Source organism: Haliaeetus albicilla, chromosome 22, assembly GCF_947461875.1.
Source record: "Haliaeetus albicilla chromosome 22, bHalAlb1.1, whole genome shotgun sequence".
Classification (NCBI taxonomy): Eukaryota; Metazoa; Chordata; class Aves; order Accipitriformes; family Accipitridae; genus Haliaeetus; species Haliaeetus albicilla.
The window spans coordinates 17565807-17581767 of record NC_091504.1 but is presented as its reverse complement, the minus strand read 5'-3'; the positions used below and the strand labels follow the sequence as shown (position 1 = coordinate 17581767).

Here is a 15961-nt window from a genome sequence, read left to right as displayed (position 1 = left end):
GCACTTACAAAATAATATTGCCTTCATTTATCAGATGCTCTAATGTTAATTGCAAGGATTCTAAACTGTAGTTTCTTAGCCATTCTTCTGTGGTTTGCACCTTTTTAGACTGTATTTTCTTCATTTGTACTCTCTACGGATGAAATAAGAAAAAAATAAATGCAGTATGAGAAACAAAATGTGCTGTTCAAATGTGACAAAAATATAAGTTCTAAGGATAGCTGCTGGTAGACAGTGCATATCCAAGAACAACGTAATTTTAGGTACTGGCACACTCTTTTGGATGTGGGATGCAAAAGAAAAGCAGCTTTCAGAATACCCCCAGACTGTGAGCTAAAGGAAGGGAAAGGAGAGCTTAGTTTGGAGGAGACAGGAAGGAAGACAAGAAATAGGAGAGTTTAGTAAAAGAATTAGAAGAAATACCCCAGTGATTTACCAGAGAGGAAGAAAAATTAAGCATCTCCAAAACCTGCCTCACAGAATTTGAAGTGTTATATATTGTCTTCTGCAGTTGATTTACATTTATTGTTTTGCCCGATTTTTTTCACAATCTGATTCATCTCTGCAGAGAAACTATATGTAGTTTCATTACTACAGTGATTATATCTATCAAACTGTCTGTTTGTATATGCAAACACATGTAAGGAAACATATCAGTTGTCTATCAGCTTATTTATTCCCCACTCTCTATTTATACTGGGTACGTGTTACTTTTCTAGTCGCTCCATTTAACAGGAAAACTCGCCTACCAGCAGATCTTGTGTCTTGTTGATATGTGTTACCAGCAATCCATTATCTGGTCCTACATGAGACATAGTAAAATCTTGCCACAGTGCGTGATCACCCCGCAGACTGGATTTTGTGGTCACCCTACAAGACAACGAATTTTATGGGATGACTTCATTACCCATAATATTCCTGTATTGTTATAAAGTCTTTACAGGTTTTTTTCTGTAGGAACTGTTTTATACTTCAACATTTGTTTACACATTCCATTTGATATATGATAAATGTTTTGAAGGGACATAGTATATATGAAGTACAGTTATTTACTCTATACCTACATATGAAGTCCTAACAAGATTTTGCAACAGCATTCTCACCCAACTTTTTCCAAAAACTCATCATTGTCCAACAACTGTGCCATTTTCCTGATGTGTGTATCCATTATATGAATAGACATAGCCTTGTTAAAAAAAGAAAAAAGACAAAGTATTAGAGTAAAAAGATTAAATCCTCAGGAATAAACACTGTTTAAGAAGGTACTGTCAGCAACTTGTATGATAATTACATTGCATGTGGGACAACAGCAAATTAAAAGACAGCTGAAAGAGAAGTTACAATTATCCGTCCATAGAAAACGCATTTAGCAACTGTTCTGCCAGAGCTATTTGTTAAGGGATTTTATGCAGTTAATTACATGTACGCACAGCTGCTGGGAGACTAGCTACACAGCTCAACGAGACAAAAAGATGAACCAAAGCAAAGCCCAGAGCCCTACGGGCCAGTGTGCGCCGCAGCAGGAGCAGGGGGGCAGCCGGCTGGGGACAGCCGGGCCGTCAGGCGCGGGGATGGAGGCGTGCGGGCGAGCTGCCCCTCGGGCTTAGGCGCAGTAGGACCGGAGCAAAACCGACCGCCAAGCCCCGCTTTTTGCTTCGCTGGGCTCCGCCGCCTCACTCCGCCCCAGCCAGCCGTGGGAGCGGGACAGAGTGAGGGTGCCGGAGCCGCCCACCCCCGAGACTCCCGTCCCCCGAGACTCTCCTCACCTCCTGGGGGAAAGGCCCCTCAGCTCCCCCGCCCCCGCGCCGTCCCGTCCCCAGAGACTCACCTCACCGGAGGAAAGGCTTCCCCGTTCAAACCCCCCCCCCCCCCGCCCCGCGCACGTCCCGAAAGCCTGGTCGGCCACCGCGCCAGTGACAGAGATCCCCCGAGCCACCTCAGCATCGTCAGGCCACGGCACCTGCGGGCGCTCACCCGACCCTTCCCCCGTGCGGGTGCCGGGAGGAGCCCACCCCCACGCCCCGCTCGTGTTACGGCGTTGCCGGTGGAGACGGGCCGGCCCCAGGGGCCGCGCAGCGAGAGGCGGCGGCGGCGCCGCTTCCCGCCGGCGGAGGGCGGTGGTGGGCGGGCGGCGCGCGTGGGGGGCGCCGCTGGGGCTGAGGAGACACCTGCGCGCGAGGGGAGGGGAGGGGGCCGGTTCCAGTCAGCGCAGCCCGGGCCAGTCGCTTTAGTAGACAATTTATTTTGATAAACTTGCTCAATAACAAAAATACAAGTGAAGAAAATTATGTTCACTTTATACAGTTTGTATTAACATTTGTTCGGAAATCATTAATTGAAAAATGTTCTAACCAATTAGAAAACAATCCTCAGTAAAGGCCGGGGCGGGGGACGCAGACGGTCAGGCCTTGAGCGGGGAGCGACGCGACGCCCAGGCAGGACAACCCGCCTGCAGACACCATTTCCTTCATTATTTTCATCCTTCACAAAGGTTTTAAAGGACAGCTTTCTTTTCCTCTTTTTTTTTTTTTTTTTTTTTTTGTGTGTGTGTGTGTGTGTTGGGGCAAACAGTAATCTACAGTTGTGTTCTGAAGTGGTTAAACAACAGCTCTGAAACACAGGTATGACAGGAAGGCCCTAATCCGGTGGCTTTACTTCAGCCAGAGGAAGGGGCTCAGGTGGTGTTGCACACTACCAGCATCTTCAAGAAACTGATATCACTTGCCAGCAAGATTAACAATGGAAAACAATGTTAAATGGTTAGACTGGTGTGTTCAGGGAAGCACATCCTGCCCAGGTCTGAGACAAACGGCTTCCAGGTGATTATTTCAGCTGAGCTCAATGACAAGATTTATACAGACAAATTAACTAGTTTTCCTTCTGAAGGTATTTTAAGTTTCTGGTCTTACATTTTGTTAGCCAAATAAACGACAAAATGAGCACAAATTACATTATGATGGGACATCAAACTTTTGGGGGAATTTTGAAGCAAAAGACTAAATAAGAATCCCTAGTGACACATGAAATGAGCTGTCCTTCAAAAAGTTAAATATAATGGCTGGCAGAATCAGAAAAGTTTATGTAAACACTCAACACAAATGCGGGATTACCTTTGGAGGAGATTCATATGGAAACATTTTCTTTTCATGAACTGAAAAAGTCTACAGATGTTTAGGCATGTTCAATACGAACTTCCCGTAGTTTTAAACAAAACCTTGTGCAAATAAAACCTATAAATAGTCTTCAGCAGATTTTACAGTGATGCTCTTAGGTATGAAAAGAATACACACAACTTTAAAACAAAAGTAACAGACATAAGTTTGACAAATGATTGCACCATAAAACAGTGTTTTATATACAGTTTACAAGATATGATTTTCTGCTATAAATTAATACTGTACTATATAGTACTTAGTGACCTTATTAAAAGCAACTGTTGACAGCTGTCTCTTCAATTACTGGGTGGGATTTTTTTAAATGCAGATAGCTGCATCTATTTCTGGACTTAAAATGCTCAAATATTGAAACAAACAATCTGCTAGTTAAATCTCTGCTATCATTTAATAATTCATAGCAATGGCACTGGCAGATCAGATAAATTTCCAGCCAGCCAGCCACAGACTGGGTATGCTCCAAGGTAACTGTTTATATTTTTTTATTAAATGATGATCCATTTAATCTAAGCGTAAATCCACTGTATACATGATGTTACTATAACTGAAATAAGTAAGTGGGGTGGGCAGAAATCTTAGCAGCTAAGAAACTCCCCCCCCCCCCCCGTGTTCCAGTTACAAAAATCTCCTAGAACTATTTACAAGAGCGAGATTTCTGAAAAAAAGAAGAGCTTTTTTTCCCAACGTAATTTATGATCTAAGTTTTAGTGAATACGTCAGCTTAGGATACAGCAGTGATAACACCAAAAATTTAGACACACATCCAGCAGCTGAACCCCGTGTTTTATCTCCACCAACATCGCTGGGGACCTCGGACTACCCATGCAGATGAAGGCTTAAATTAGGAACCAAATCATATTTAAACCATTACTTCCAAGCAGGTGCCTGGCTGTATTTACAGATTAGTATACTTTAGAAAAATTTAGTGTTCTATAAACACTCCCTTCTACCTGTGAGTGAGCTGACTGGAAAAAAAGTCACTTATAGACCATTCCAGTGACAAGTTTGTTCAAAAATGTCAAAAGAAAAAATACTTAATTCGGCAAATAACCGTTTCATATTAAAATACCTTGTGAGGGGGGAGAGGGAAGAGGTGGAGAGGGAGGAGGAAGAGGAGGAGGACAGGGACCCACTAGGGTCTGAATGGCACACAGTTTAAAAGAATCGTGCAAATTGTCTTATTTTCAAACACTTAAGCTTATGTGATAAGTGATTATTCTGGAAACTGCTGATTATATTTTAACAACCACCTCATTCTAAAATACACTTTCACTAACATTTTAGAAAAATGTCTATTTAGCAATGCAGTTCTTCTAATAAGCTCAGTGAAACAGCACTTGAAACATACAATTTTTTTGTTTTCATAATGAATTTCAGGTAAACCACGTATTACCTGGAAAATAAATACTGATAGTGCAGGCAGCTTTCCTGGGACACTAAATTGTACTTTCTGCAAGGTTAGATTGAGTAATGAATTATGACATCTATGGATTGAAAGGTTGATTCTTGCGTTGAAAAATAAAACTACCTTTAGTGAGGAATATTTACTCCAATTTGGGTGGCCCTTAAGTCCACATCTAAAATAACAACTTTAGTAAACAAGGCATATATTATTTAAACAATTATATTGCTCATTTTTTGGTAAAGATGAATTTATACTCAAATGAAAATAAGTTCATCCATCTTTGCAGTGGAATAGTGTTTGCATTACTTTAAACATTGCATTTTACATGTGCTAGAGAAATGCTTATCTATGGTAAAATGCTGTGCTTGAACATGTATGAATGCTAATATAACAATGCAGTAGAAAAAGAGACTTTCTGTACAACAGTTGCTAATAATTTAAATAGTGTCAGTTTCCCAAAATTAGGTTTTTAACTTTAAGGTATGACATGATCTCACCTTCTACCCTCATATACAAATAAATTACCATAAAAACAATTTTAGCTTAACTTAAAATTGCACCTAGAAAGGCATGGGATCGTTTGTACCTATTACAAAAACTGTTAAAATCAAGGGCTGCTACAAAGAATGAGGTAAACTGAAGACTCTCAGCTATGTGGCCTTCAGAGAAATGGCTTTTTTCTATTGAGTTCTAGTTTTGCACACCACAGTGTTTTGCTAGCAAAGCGTTCTGAGTTCTTTTCCAGGAACCATTTGTGTGTATATACACACATACATATATATATATGCATGTATATACACACACACACATACACACACACTGTATACTGCATCAGCAAAATATATATATATTTATATATATATTTATATAAATATAAGGAAGAAATCCCCCTCTAAAACGTTCCTTAGTGTTTTTGTAGAGCTTATGGGGGAGGGGATGTATGTCTCCTTGCTGTTACATACATTTAGAGAACATCTTTTGATCTATTGGCTTCTTGGTGCAGTAATGCAAGATTGATCCACGTTGGTGCCAAAGGCTTTGCTCATCAGAAGGAAGATGTAAAATACTAATCTCCTAAACAGCGAGGCCAGCCTCACTTGAATTCCTCTGCAACCCTCTGGTCTACCACAAAGTTCATAAATACTTTGACTTCCAAATCATTAGACATTAAAAACAGGAACAGTACAGTAACATGGGGCATTATGCTTCTCAGTGTAAAGCATTCTTCACTAGTTCCTATCACAGTGCAGACCTGACTGCATTAAATATGCTCAGGAGATTAGTCAACGTTGTCTGTATTTGGTTATGGGAAAGGCTCTCCTTTTTTTCATCCAAAGTGCATAGTGAGAACAAGTCAAAGCATTCCTCTTTTCAGTAAGTGTTTGACAGTCTGGTCTAGGCATCCTCCTGAGAATGCAATTCTGTCTTGCTCTTTTCCAAAATAAAGTCCTGCAGTTCAGACATTCATCAGCCAGGTAAACAAACTTTGCCAGCAAATAGAAGTCCCACTATTGTAAAGAAAATGGATAAGACAAACAGTACATACGAAGACCCAACCACTGTGTTATTGGGTAACTTATATGGTTGACCTCCAACTTCATTGATGTAAAATCCTATTGGAAATATTAGGGCTGCCATACAGAATAGAATCACTGCAGAGAAAAGAGAAAAGAAAAAACAGTCATTGCTGAGTTAAAGTAAAAATATTTACCAGTTCATAGAGCAGTCCAGAAAAGCAAGCAAAGTATTCTGACTAAACTGAAGAGCTAAGATATTCCAGTACCTAACTTGACTGAAATGACCAAGTGGGCTTTATCTTGCTTTCAAAACATTCCTCATCTACTTCCAAGAAAGACTGAAAGTCCCACATTTTGACTGTAATTTCAGTCCTGCTCACTAGATCATGAACTGTCTTTACAGATTAAAAATTTGGTAGATGTACTTCTACCACCATCCATGAGTTTCATCACAGAGTTCATTACTTCTCCAGTTAGAGTAATTTTTCCCCAAAGTCAAGACAAACTAACATTCAACATTGAAGAAACTCCTTTTCTATTATGAGTTGTCTTTTTCCAACCGTAGTTGCCCTCTCCCATTCTTCCACATGAATTCCTTTTCTGTAAAAATTTTGCTAAAAATAGAAAACACATATATTGTCATTACAGATTCTTTTAGGTTAAAATGTACAAGTTTCCCAAAGTTATATGAATGTTTCCTGAAGTAATGAAATATCCTTAAGATTTTCCATTGGAATACAAAGAAAGTCTTCTGAGTCAGTTTAATCTAAACTTCTTAGCGAAAAACTTCAAATTCAGACTCCATGAACAAAGAGGACCAAGCAATGAGGCTTTTTATTTCACCTGAACAGTTAAGACTTAATGTACATGGTTTGTGCTTACAACTGACTCTGTGTGAATGTACAAAAAAGAAACCAGAACTCCTATTAAAGCCATTCATTAGAATTATATTATGGATTTCACAGGCCTTCAGGTATCAATAGTGGCCAACATTCCTCACAGCACGTTTCAGTACTCTGGTCAAATCCAGGAGAGAACATCCAGTGTTGTAATCTTTCCCAGATGACAAAGTCAGTGTTCCTGTAACATACCTTTGGATAAGTAACCCTGTTTAGTTTGAACATAGCAATATGCAGGGCTCTACTGTGTCGATCAAGGGAATGACTTCCAAATATAGCTCCTCCAAGAGGCAAGACATTCTTCACAATAAAAAGGCTTAGCTTTTGAATTGGTTTGATTGCATATGCAAGAATATGCAATTAGGTTTTTTATCAGTATTAGAATAACACACAATTTTATCTGGTTCTACCAGTTCAGTCAACTCTTAGAGCTTTACTCTTACTTCACTTCTATGTATTTCAGCTTTGTTTCAAACATTATTTATTGTAAGTGGAACATGGCATCCCAATACCCATTCAGCCAAATCTAAATTATATCTGGGGGGAGAGATATCCCACCAACCCTACAAAGCCACATACCACCATCTCCTAACATGATGCACAGCTAACACTGAAGCCCCTCCTAGTCCTCAAAGTCTACCTATAAACTTGGTCACATGAAAAAGAAAATTCAAGCCAAGTTACAGTGTTCCTGCCTGAATAAAGTGCATTACGTGCTAATTTTTTCAGTCTTCTCTCAGTTAACACAGACTGCTGCTTTTTGTTTGTTCGTAAGGGACACGGGTGCTGTCCTTGTCTCCCCTTTCTCTTCTCCACCACTAAAAGACGGAACAAACTCTGGGGATGCTGTTCCCTGCTTGAGCTTCCCCCCAAGTCAAACAAGCAACAGTAAAAAACACTGGCAACACTAACAGTCATCACTTTCATCACTGGTTCCTGTGGAAGTCGGCAGTGCTGCAGCTGCTCTTGTTTCCAAAGGTACATTAAACAAATTCAGGAGATCACCTGTCCCCTTTGGCTTCACCAGGACAAAGTCTCTAGTCTTTCAGAATGAAGAAAAGATGAGCTGGAACAGCCTCAATATTTTTTAATGTAACTTCACTACTGCTCTTCCTAACTAAATACACATGCTCCAGTTTATCCAGCTACAGTGTCACATGCCCATACTAAAAACTTTTTTTTTTTAAATTGACTCCATGTTTATCCCAGACAAATAGTTTATCACATATTTTCTATCTTAATGCTCAAAGCTTATGATTTGCATAGCACAGGTCTCAGCTTTGAGGAAAACACATTCATGTTCTATAGAAGACACTAGTTATGGGCATGATGAATCTGAATTCAAAAAGTGTCCAAGCAGGATTTGGGCATAAATTAAAAACGACAGTTTCATAAACCGCAATCCATATCAGAACATCAGCTGCTCCTTGCTTTCCCAAACACACGAAGCAGCTTTTACAACACCTTGAGTGAAGAGCAGCTACCACTAGGATCAGCCTTTCTTTCAGCTGACAATACTGAGCAGGAAAAAACCCTAATGTTCCGCTAGCGGGAGCTCGTGTCTCACTTTTAATGTAACAGCACGGGTGAATTATTTTTTAAAGGGAAATAAAAAGAGCACAAACAAAAAAACATCTGGCAGCTGCATAGTTACTACATTCCTGCTCAGTGCTACCTCGTGAGGCCATCTATTAAAACCAAAGAACCAGCAACCAGACGTTAAACATTAAATAATCAGAAGGTTTTAATCTACATGATTATTGGTCCATGTATTTCTACACTACACAATCTAATCCTTAAAGAACGCTTCCCTTTTTTAAATTGTATCTTAACAAACACCTGGTCCATCTGAGGAGAGAAAGCTTGGATATGTGTTTCTTGAGCAGATCTGTGTAAGCGTAGAAAAGCTCTATACCTGAGTGGTCCAGAAAACAGTGGTTGATGTGTGATTAGTAACGCAACATACAATTAGTAACAGTTTGAACAATATTATGAGGACGAGTCACATTATCATAACTCAGCACACTTCCTATTACATCCAGTTTACCCCTGACAAGCATTCCAGTTACTTATAAAACTTCTGTTGTATTTTAACAATAATACAGGAAATAGCTTTAGGATTCTGAAAACAACCTGCACTTTCAAGATTAAATCTCCTTTATTATATTTAAGAACTACACATCTAGAAAAGTTCTGATGGCCTCATGGATATGGTTGAAGAATAGATCTTTATCCCTCTCTACTAAACCACTGTTCTTTGAGGTGTGTTGTACATACATGCACCAGTGCTCCTAGGTCTGAGACCTGCTAGTGGCATGGTACCGCCAAGTGGAGTGTGTGCCCAGCGTCTCTTTGTGTTCTTGCCCAAGGACAGAAGGGTGCAGGTACCTCAACTCTCCCTCAGTTTACAGCAGGAAAAAAAAAATTCTGCCTGTGCAGCTAGTGCACAGAATGCTGATGCGCATACACATTTCAAACGTTTACTACAGAAGTAACCAGCCATCTTCTCTTCCACTGTGCATACACACAGTGTACATATTCTGCTGTGAGGGTGTCAGTGTGGTCTGAATTTTTAGTCTGAAATAGCAAATAAAAACCAGATTCATCAAAGTCTCTGTCAGATTAGGAAGCCTGGCAAAGGAATTATGGCAAAGTTTTGAGTAGTGATTAAGAAAAGACTGCATGATGAATTTATTTTTAAGAAAAGAAGACACTAAGGAGAAAATCCAATATATGAAGTGCTCATTTAACTTAAGTGTGTATTCTTTTAGAAGGAGATTTGTAAGCTGGAGGATAGGAATTTCTTATACAAACAGTAGCCCAAATGTAACTCTCTGTATCTGGTAGTATCAACTCAGTGAATTTCCAGCAACCCATAAAGAACTTCTCCCTCAAGAGTACTTGCTTTTGATTTCAAATTCTTCCTTGGGTAGCAAAAGTTGCAGAAAAGACACTTTATTTCTCTAACAAAAATAATTAGGTAACAAAAGACAATCATCTCTAGTCTGGTTCTGAATGGTGGCAGTCAAAAAAAGATTGAGTTCCTGTAATTCTTTAGCTTGAAATTGTTTTGAGTGTCCAATGACAACTTCAAAAAATCCAGGATACAGAGTATTAAAAGAAGGAAAAAGCTATGGTCTAGTCTTTAGAGGGCTCATTGTAATACCTGCTTGCCTCTTTAGATATGCATAACATAGAAAGCAGCACCTGGTACAAATCTTTAATAACTCAAGAAGCACTTTATTCACTGGGGAACACAAGGGACAGATGTTTGCAGGATAGCTACTGTTTGTTAAGAATGTGATTATCCTGCCCCATTTTTACTTGCATTCCAAAAAGCACGTCCATTATACTCATGAGCATTTAAATCCTCTGGCAAAAAGAATAACAGACTGTCTGGTAACTGCTGGAAAAAAAGGTAAAAATATGATTTTTCTGTCCAGCATCTCCTCCCTTGATACATCTCAGAGAAGCACCCAATTCAGTGGCAGCAGACACAGAATTAATTCCCTTTCTAGTTGTAGCAGATGGCAAGAGACCTGACTCTGTATAAGATGTAAACAGATCTTGTGGGAGCTCTGTGAATTCCTGCAATAGCCAAGATTGATATAATATACATAAGACCACCAAGGTTGCCTCCACAGAGAATAAGCTCTGGATGTTGTTTCTAATTACGGAACCTAACAGTATCTGTCCCAAGGACCATGGAAATTACAATGTTTGAGATGTAGCATAGGTTTACCACATCCTATCTTCTAAACCAGAAGATGGCATAATGAGCACCCTGAAAAGGCAAGGTGTTTACATAAATTTGAAATCGGGCTAGCAAAAAGGGAGAAGTTTCAGAGATACAAGGAACAATACCAAAGCCAGGTTACTTTTTTGCTACCAACTTATGCCACTATGTCACAGGGCATAATTAGTGATGAAGTGGTATAGAAGCTGGGATGGTAATAGACAGTTAGCTCACACTTGAGCAACCAGTAAATAATACCACACAAAGGAATAGCTGATCAGATCTTTGACTGGTATCAACACACAAGGCACACCCACGAGTTTGCAATACCTCATTCACTAACGAAGCACACAAACTGGACAGCAGACAAACAAACACCAAGATGTAATCTACTCTCCATTACATTGTATGAATTTGGTACTACAGTTAACAGGACTCAAACAAGAATGATAGTTTTGATACTACGTATGCCCAAAGTGACAATACTATCACATCAGTAGGAATACTGTGATTCTTGGAAGACTCTTCTCTACAGAAATCAAAGGAAAACTTTCACATTTGCCTTTAGAAGACTTTTGTCACTTATGCAGTATGACCTGGAGGAGGGAAGTATCCCCTCCACAAAGCTGTTTTGCAGAGAAGCCAGAAAAACAAGTTTCTGTGCAGTAAAACCACCGATGGCTGGGAAAGACTGCAAACGCTGTGCTAGTAAATACTCTCTTGGGTGTACCCCTTTAGAACTGTATATGGGAAAGAGAATTGACAGATCAAACATTTGTCCTTCGTGTGTCCCTTAGCTAAACAAGATAGAAAAGACCACTTTCAGCAATAATTCATATTTATAGGTAGACAGTTGAAAAAACCTGGAGTCCTCCAAGATTACAAGATTACAAGCAAAAATTCCATGAGAAACATAAGCTATATATTTATGTATAAATTCCAGCATGAACTGGGCAAGAGTGACCTCTTACCAGGCTCTCCTTGCTGCTGTCAGAGTTGTAAGGGAAGGGCTGAGCAAGAGGACTCCTTTCCCCTTAGATGATTTACTCTAGACCCCCTTGCATTTTAAGAGAATGGAGCTGCCAGTCCCTGAGCTGCCCTTGGCAGGCCTAGCAGACTTCCCTGCCTGGCTAGGATAGCATGTCCTATGTTGTGTTCAGAAAGTTCTGTGAGAAGAATATCTGCTAACAGCCTGTACTAGGCCACTGAGTCTTTAAATTGCTTGCAGAAGAGATGCAATACAACTACGAAGTTTTCCCTACCCTGTTCTAATGAGTTACACACATTTTCATCTTACAGCACTGGCACTTCACAGGAAAGGCCTGTTCATGGTATTCCAAGCTGATTCCATTTGGCTACGTGTTTCCTAATACTAATCTACAAATAGGCTCCTCATTTGTGTTGCCATCCAATGAACCATGGAAGTCATTCTCATCAACTTTTTGAAAAATGCAGAACTCTACCTCCCATTCACTTCTTTTTTTCAAAAGTAATTTTTCTTACAAGTGAGCTAAGCAATAAAATTTTCTATCATCGTTAACAGGAATGCAAAGGTCACAGAATCATACATATTGGAGATAAAATACCAAAGACGCTGAATTTTAAAATTTCGGCAACGCAGCGATCATGTCTTAATAGCATTATTAATAATTCTGACTTGCAAAAGAACAAATTAGTATGTTTCATTATTAAACATCTCATAACAAAAAGGGAAGTGCTGAAATAAAAGAATGTCCTTCTATATTTAGACTTCTAATAATGGACCTGTTGCAAGCCTAAAGAAATATACAGAAAAAAAAACAGCTTTAGGGTATCAGATTTTTTGGCTGAACTAACCATCACAGTTGTAGGAAACTAAAGATGCAGGGATGTGATGATTTGTGATATTTAAAAAAAATATTAAAACATGTAAAGCCCAAAATACAAGCTCTGAATTAAGAGAAAAACCTCAGTAAATAAATTGTGGTATCAACTATTAACATATAGTACTCCAAAATCCCTCTTTCCCCTATAGCTTTGACTTCAGCTTACTGTAAGCATCTTAATTTGATATGGCATTTTGAGTTTAAACCCTCCCTGCATACATTAGATATACACGAAATATGTATAGATAAACAAGGGTGCTGGAAAAGTTGGGATGGAATATTCAGTAATACTCATGTCTGCTATTTTAATCATTCACTGGAAAATAAATAAAAGGCAATCACAATGGCTACAGCATTTCAATAGCTCCATTGTCTGCAAAAGCTGCACTATTAATTTAATACGCTGTGCAGCAAAGTTGTCAGAAGGATGGCTTTGATTGTACAAGTGCCTCAGTGAAGTACCTTTGTTGAAGCTGAGCACTTTTTTGTATTATTCCCTTCCCCAAAACAAGGTTAAATCTCATTCATATTAGGTATCATTAGTTGTCAGAGAGTTCCATTAAACCTTATTTATGCCTGTGTAAACCACAAACTTGCATTTTCTAGTTAGTGTTCACGCTACCTTTAGTGGTATGTCATAATTCAAGTCAATTTAAAAGCCCTCAGGTTTTGAGTTTTTTCATGCTGTCATCCCCACCATTAAGGCACCATTTCACAGTTGGGCTAAGCCTGTAACACACACCAAGAAAAGGAAGTTTGAAAGTTATTCCCCTTACTCGTTATAACTGTTTTTCTTTTGCACTGAAGTAACCATAAGATATGTTTCCCTGTGCGGAAACAAAGGGCTGCTAGACAAGGCTCAGCTGTGAGGAGTTACGCTGGTGCTCCTAAGGAGCAGAATCAAGGGAGGCAGAAAAACACTGGTACTCCTCCCTTCAGCTAAAGCGGGTCACTTATGGAAGCAAAAGTCTCAGTGCTGTGAAGCACAGCAGATGCTCTGCAGTGGGCAATCCTCCTGCATAGCCAATTAGGATGCAGATATTCTGAATAAAACACCTGCTGTGAGCATGAAGCAGGACTGAACCGGCATCAACCCTGAATAAGGTATTCATGAGACACCTGAAGTAGGGATGGATTTCAGACTGCAGTAAGTCTCAGATGCCTCCTCTTCCTAGGGGAAGCAATTTCAGTCATTCCATTCTGCAAGGAGCAAGTCCTGGATATATGGGAGTGGGGATGTACGGAAGACTACCAGACACACAATTCAGGACTGACCTCTTCTGTCCCTGCTCATTTTCTTAGGTCAGTTAATAGCACTGCCCAAGGAAAGTAAAGGGGTCAGCCCTTCCTTTTGCTTACCTTGGGCCCACAGACTATTAATCCCTCTCAATTATAGTCACTTAAAATATCAACCCCTGAATTTTTGAAGAATTTTATTTTTCTCTCAGACATGGTATTTAAAGAGAAGGAATGTTTTGTATAGTAAGAGTCCTAAGCACTTCTCCTTGACAACACTGTACTGTTATTTTAGACTCCACCAGTTTATCCTGCATACAGGTCAACTGTGTAGTTGAGGTCACTTACTTCCAGTGAAAGCTATCCAGCGGGCATATTTAGTAGCTTCTCTTCGCCAGTGGGAAGCCACCAGCAAACCACATGTGACAGTTAGTGAAATGATTCCCATAATGATGAAAAATAACGTAGTGACCCACTCAGGAGGCAGCCGTGGAGGAATACAGGTCCTGTCACGTCCATGGATGGTTTGACACTGTCGCACAAGGCCAACTGTGAGAGCACCTGAAAATACACAGCAGAGAGGCAAGTAAACTTTCAAAATCCTCTCTGAGGGGCGCTCAATTGCAAACCAAAGCTCAGAATTGTCCAAAACTAAGGGATCCTTTCTTTGATGAACATTAATAAGCCTTTCAAACACAGGGGATGGGGGGGGCATGCTTTAAACATCTGTCTTCATGTTCTTTCATCACACGCTTGCACAAGTTGAAGTGAGATGGCTGCAAGCGGTATCTGGTTCTTGAGTGGCAGTCAAGGTCTAATCAAAGAGATAAGGCACTCCTATAAAGCCTGCCAATAGCAGCTAAAGTGGTAGCCGAGATGTACAGAGGATCACTCCCTCATCTGTGCAAGATGAAATACTTCTATAATCTAACAAAATGAGCTGCAGCCCCCTAAAATGCCTTTAATTGTCCAATGCCTTTTTTCCGTCATCTGTAAATACAGCTTTAATCCTCGAAGTCTTGCAGCAGAAACTACATTTAATTCATACCAATATTCTTAAGAAGATTTAAAAAAACCCCACTTCTTGACAATAACTCTGTAAGAGTCCCTCTATGCAAGAGACTGGTCAATTCTTTTGACAGCTAACAAGAGTTACTACACACACACAAACTGGGATATCTACACAAAAGATCTATCAAAAAGATCCTAGAAAAAGGACAAGACTGGTACAAGAACCATAAAGTTTTACACAAAATGAGGTATTTCCTGTTAAACTAAAAAAAAAAAAAAATTTAAAATCCAATTCAGTGCTTTTGAGACTCACAAAGAAGCTTTTAGTAAGCTTTAATAGTGAAATTCTCTTTATTTGGAAAATTTTAACCCAAAATTAACATGCAAGATTAAAATCCATTTCTTCCAGTGTCTCTTAAACATTAAATCCTATATTTCTCAATTTTGTCTCTTCTTCTGAACTGTTTTCCTAAATAATCACAACTGTACTTTATCTAAATGAGGAAAAAAAACCAACAGTGGATAATATTAGAGTCAACATCTTCCTCCACAAATTGTTGTAAGTAAACATTGTTATAGTTGACCTGTTTAAATAAAAAGAGGGCAACTTAGAAACAATTACAGTAAGATTTGGAAGCTTAGGTTTTGCATGTCTTTTGGAGGGAGAAACAACTGTCATACTTGTTAGCTTCTTTTTGAAAAAAAGCATGAAACAAAGCAATAAGTCAATAGTCAAAAGGGTAACCAGTCCTAGCATGCACGTCCTAGCACCCTGGGGCCAGTTTCTGCAAGTGTTCAGATCCTGTCTGCTTACACCTCAGCAATGAGTACCACCAGAATCAGCTTCTGAGCTTAGAATCGCAGCTTTTGCAATTAGCACGCAGAATATCATGTTTTATTAGACGTAGTGCTTCTGATACGCTCCTAGAGGACGAGAACCAAGAGCAAAAACATTACTGAATTAGTTCTGTTGAAGCATTCCTGTACCTTTTGTTTAGACTACAAATTTTTAGCCCAATTCAAATACATCCTTTTAATTACATATTCATCAACTGAAAGAATCGGAGATAACTTTTCTGCTAAAAGCTGAAGTAAAATCCTTTTTAAAAGTGTCAGTTA

At 39.4% G+C, this 15961-nt stretch overlaps 2 protein-coding genes across 2 annotated transcripts in view; both read right to left on the bottom strand.

The window, feature by feature from the left end:
* Positions 1 to 2111, bottom strand: part of VWA3A (von Willebrand factor A domain containing 3A) — a 38077-nt gene extending 35966 nt beyond the window's left edge. Inside the window, exons 1-4 of the mRNA XM_069810086.1 lie at positions 1975 to 2111; positions 1104 to 1186; positions 750 to 870; positions 9 to 133 (exon numbers count right to left, since the gene is read on the bottom strand). Of these exons, the coding sequence (XP_069666187.1) occupies positions 9 to 133; positions 750 to 870; positions 1104 to 1183 (326 nt within the window). The 5' untranslated portion in view covers positions 1184 to 1186; positions 1975 to 2111. The remainder of the gene's footprint in view (positions 1 to 8; positions 134 to 749; positions 871 to 1103; positions 1187 to 1974) is intronic.
* A 111-nt stretch (positions 2112 to 2222) lies between these two features.
* Positions 2223 to 15961, bottom strand: part of MOSMO (modulator of smoothened) — a 33867-nt gene continuing 20128 nt past the window's right edge. Inside the window, exons 2-3 of the mRNA XM_069810113.1 lie at positions 14180 to 14392; positions 2223 to 6230 (exon numbers count right to left, since the gene is read on the bottom strand). Coding sequence (XP_069666214.1) covers positions 6046 to 6230; positions 14180 to 14392 — 398 coding nt within the window. The 3' untranslated portion in view covers positions 2223 to 6045. The remainder of the gene's footprint in view (positions 6231 to 14179; positions 14393 to 15961) is intronic.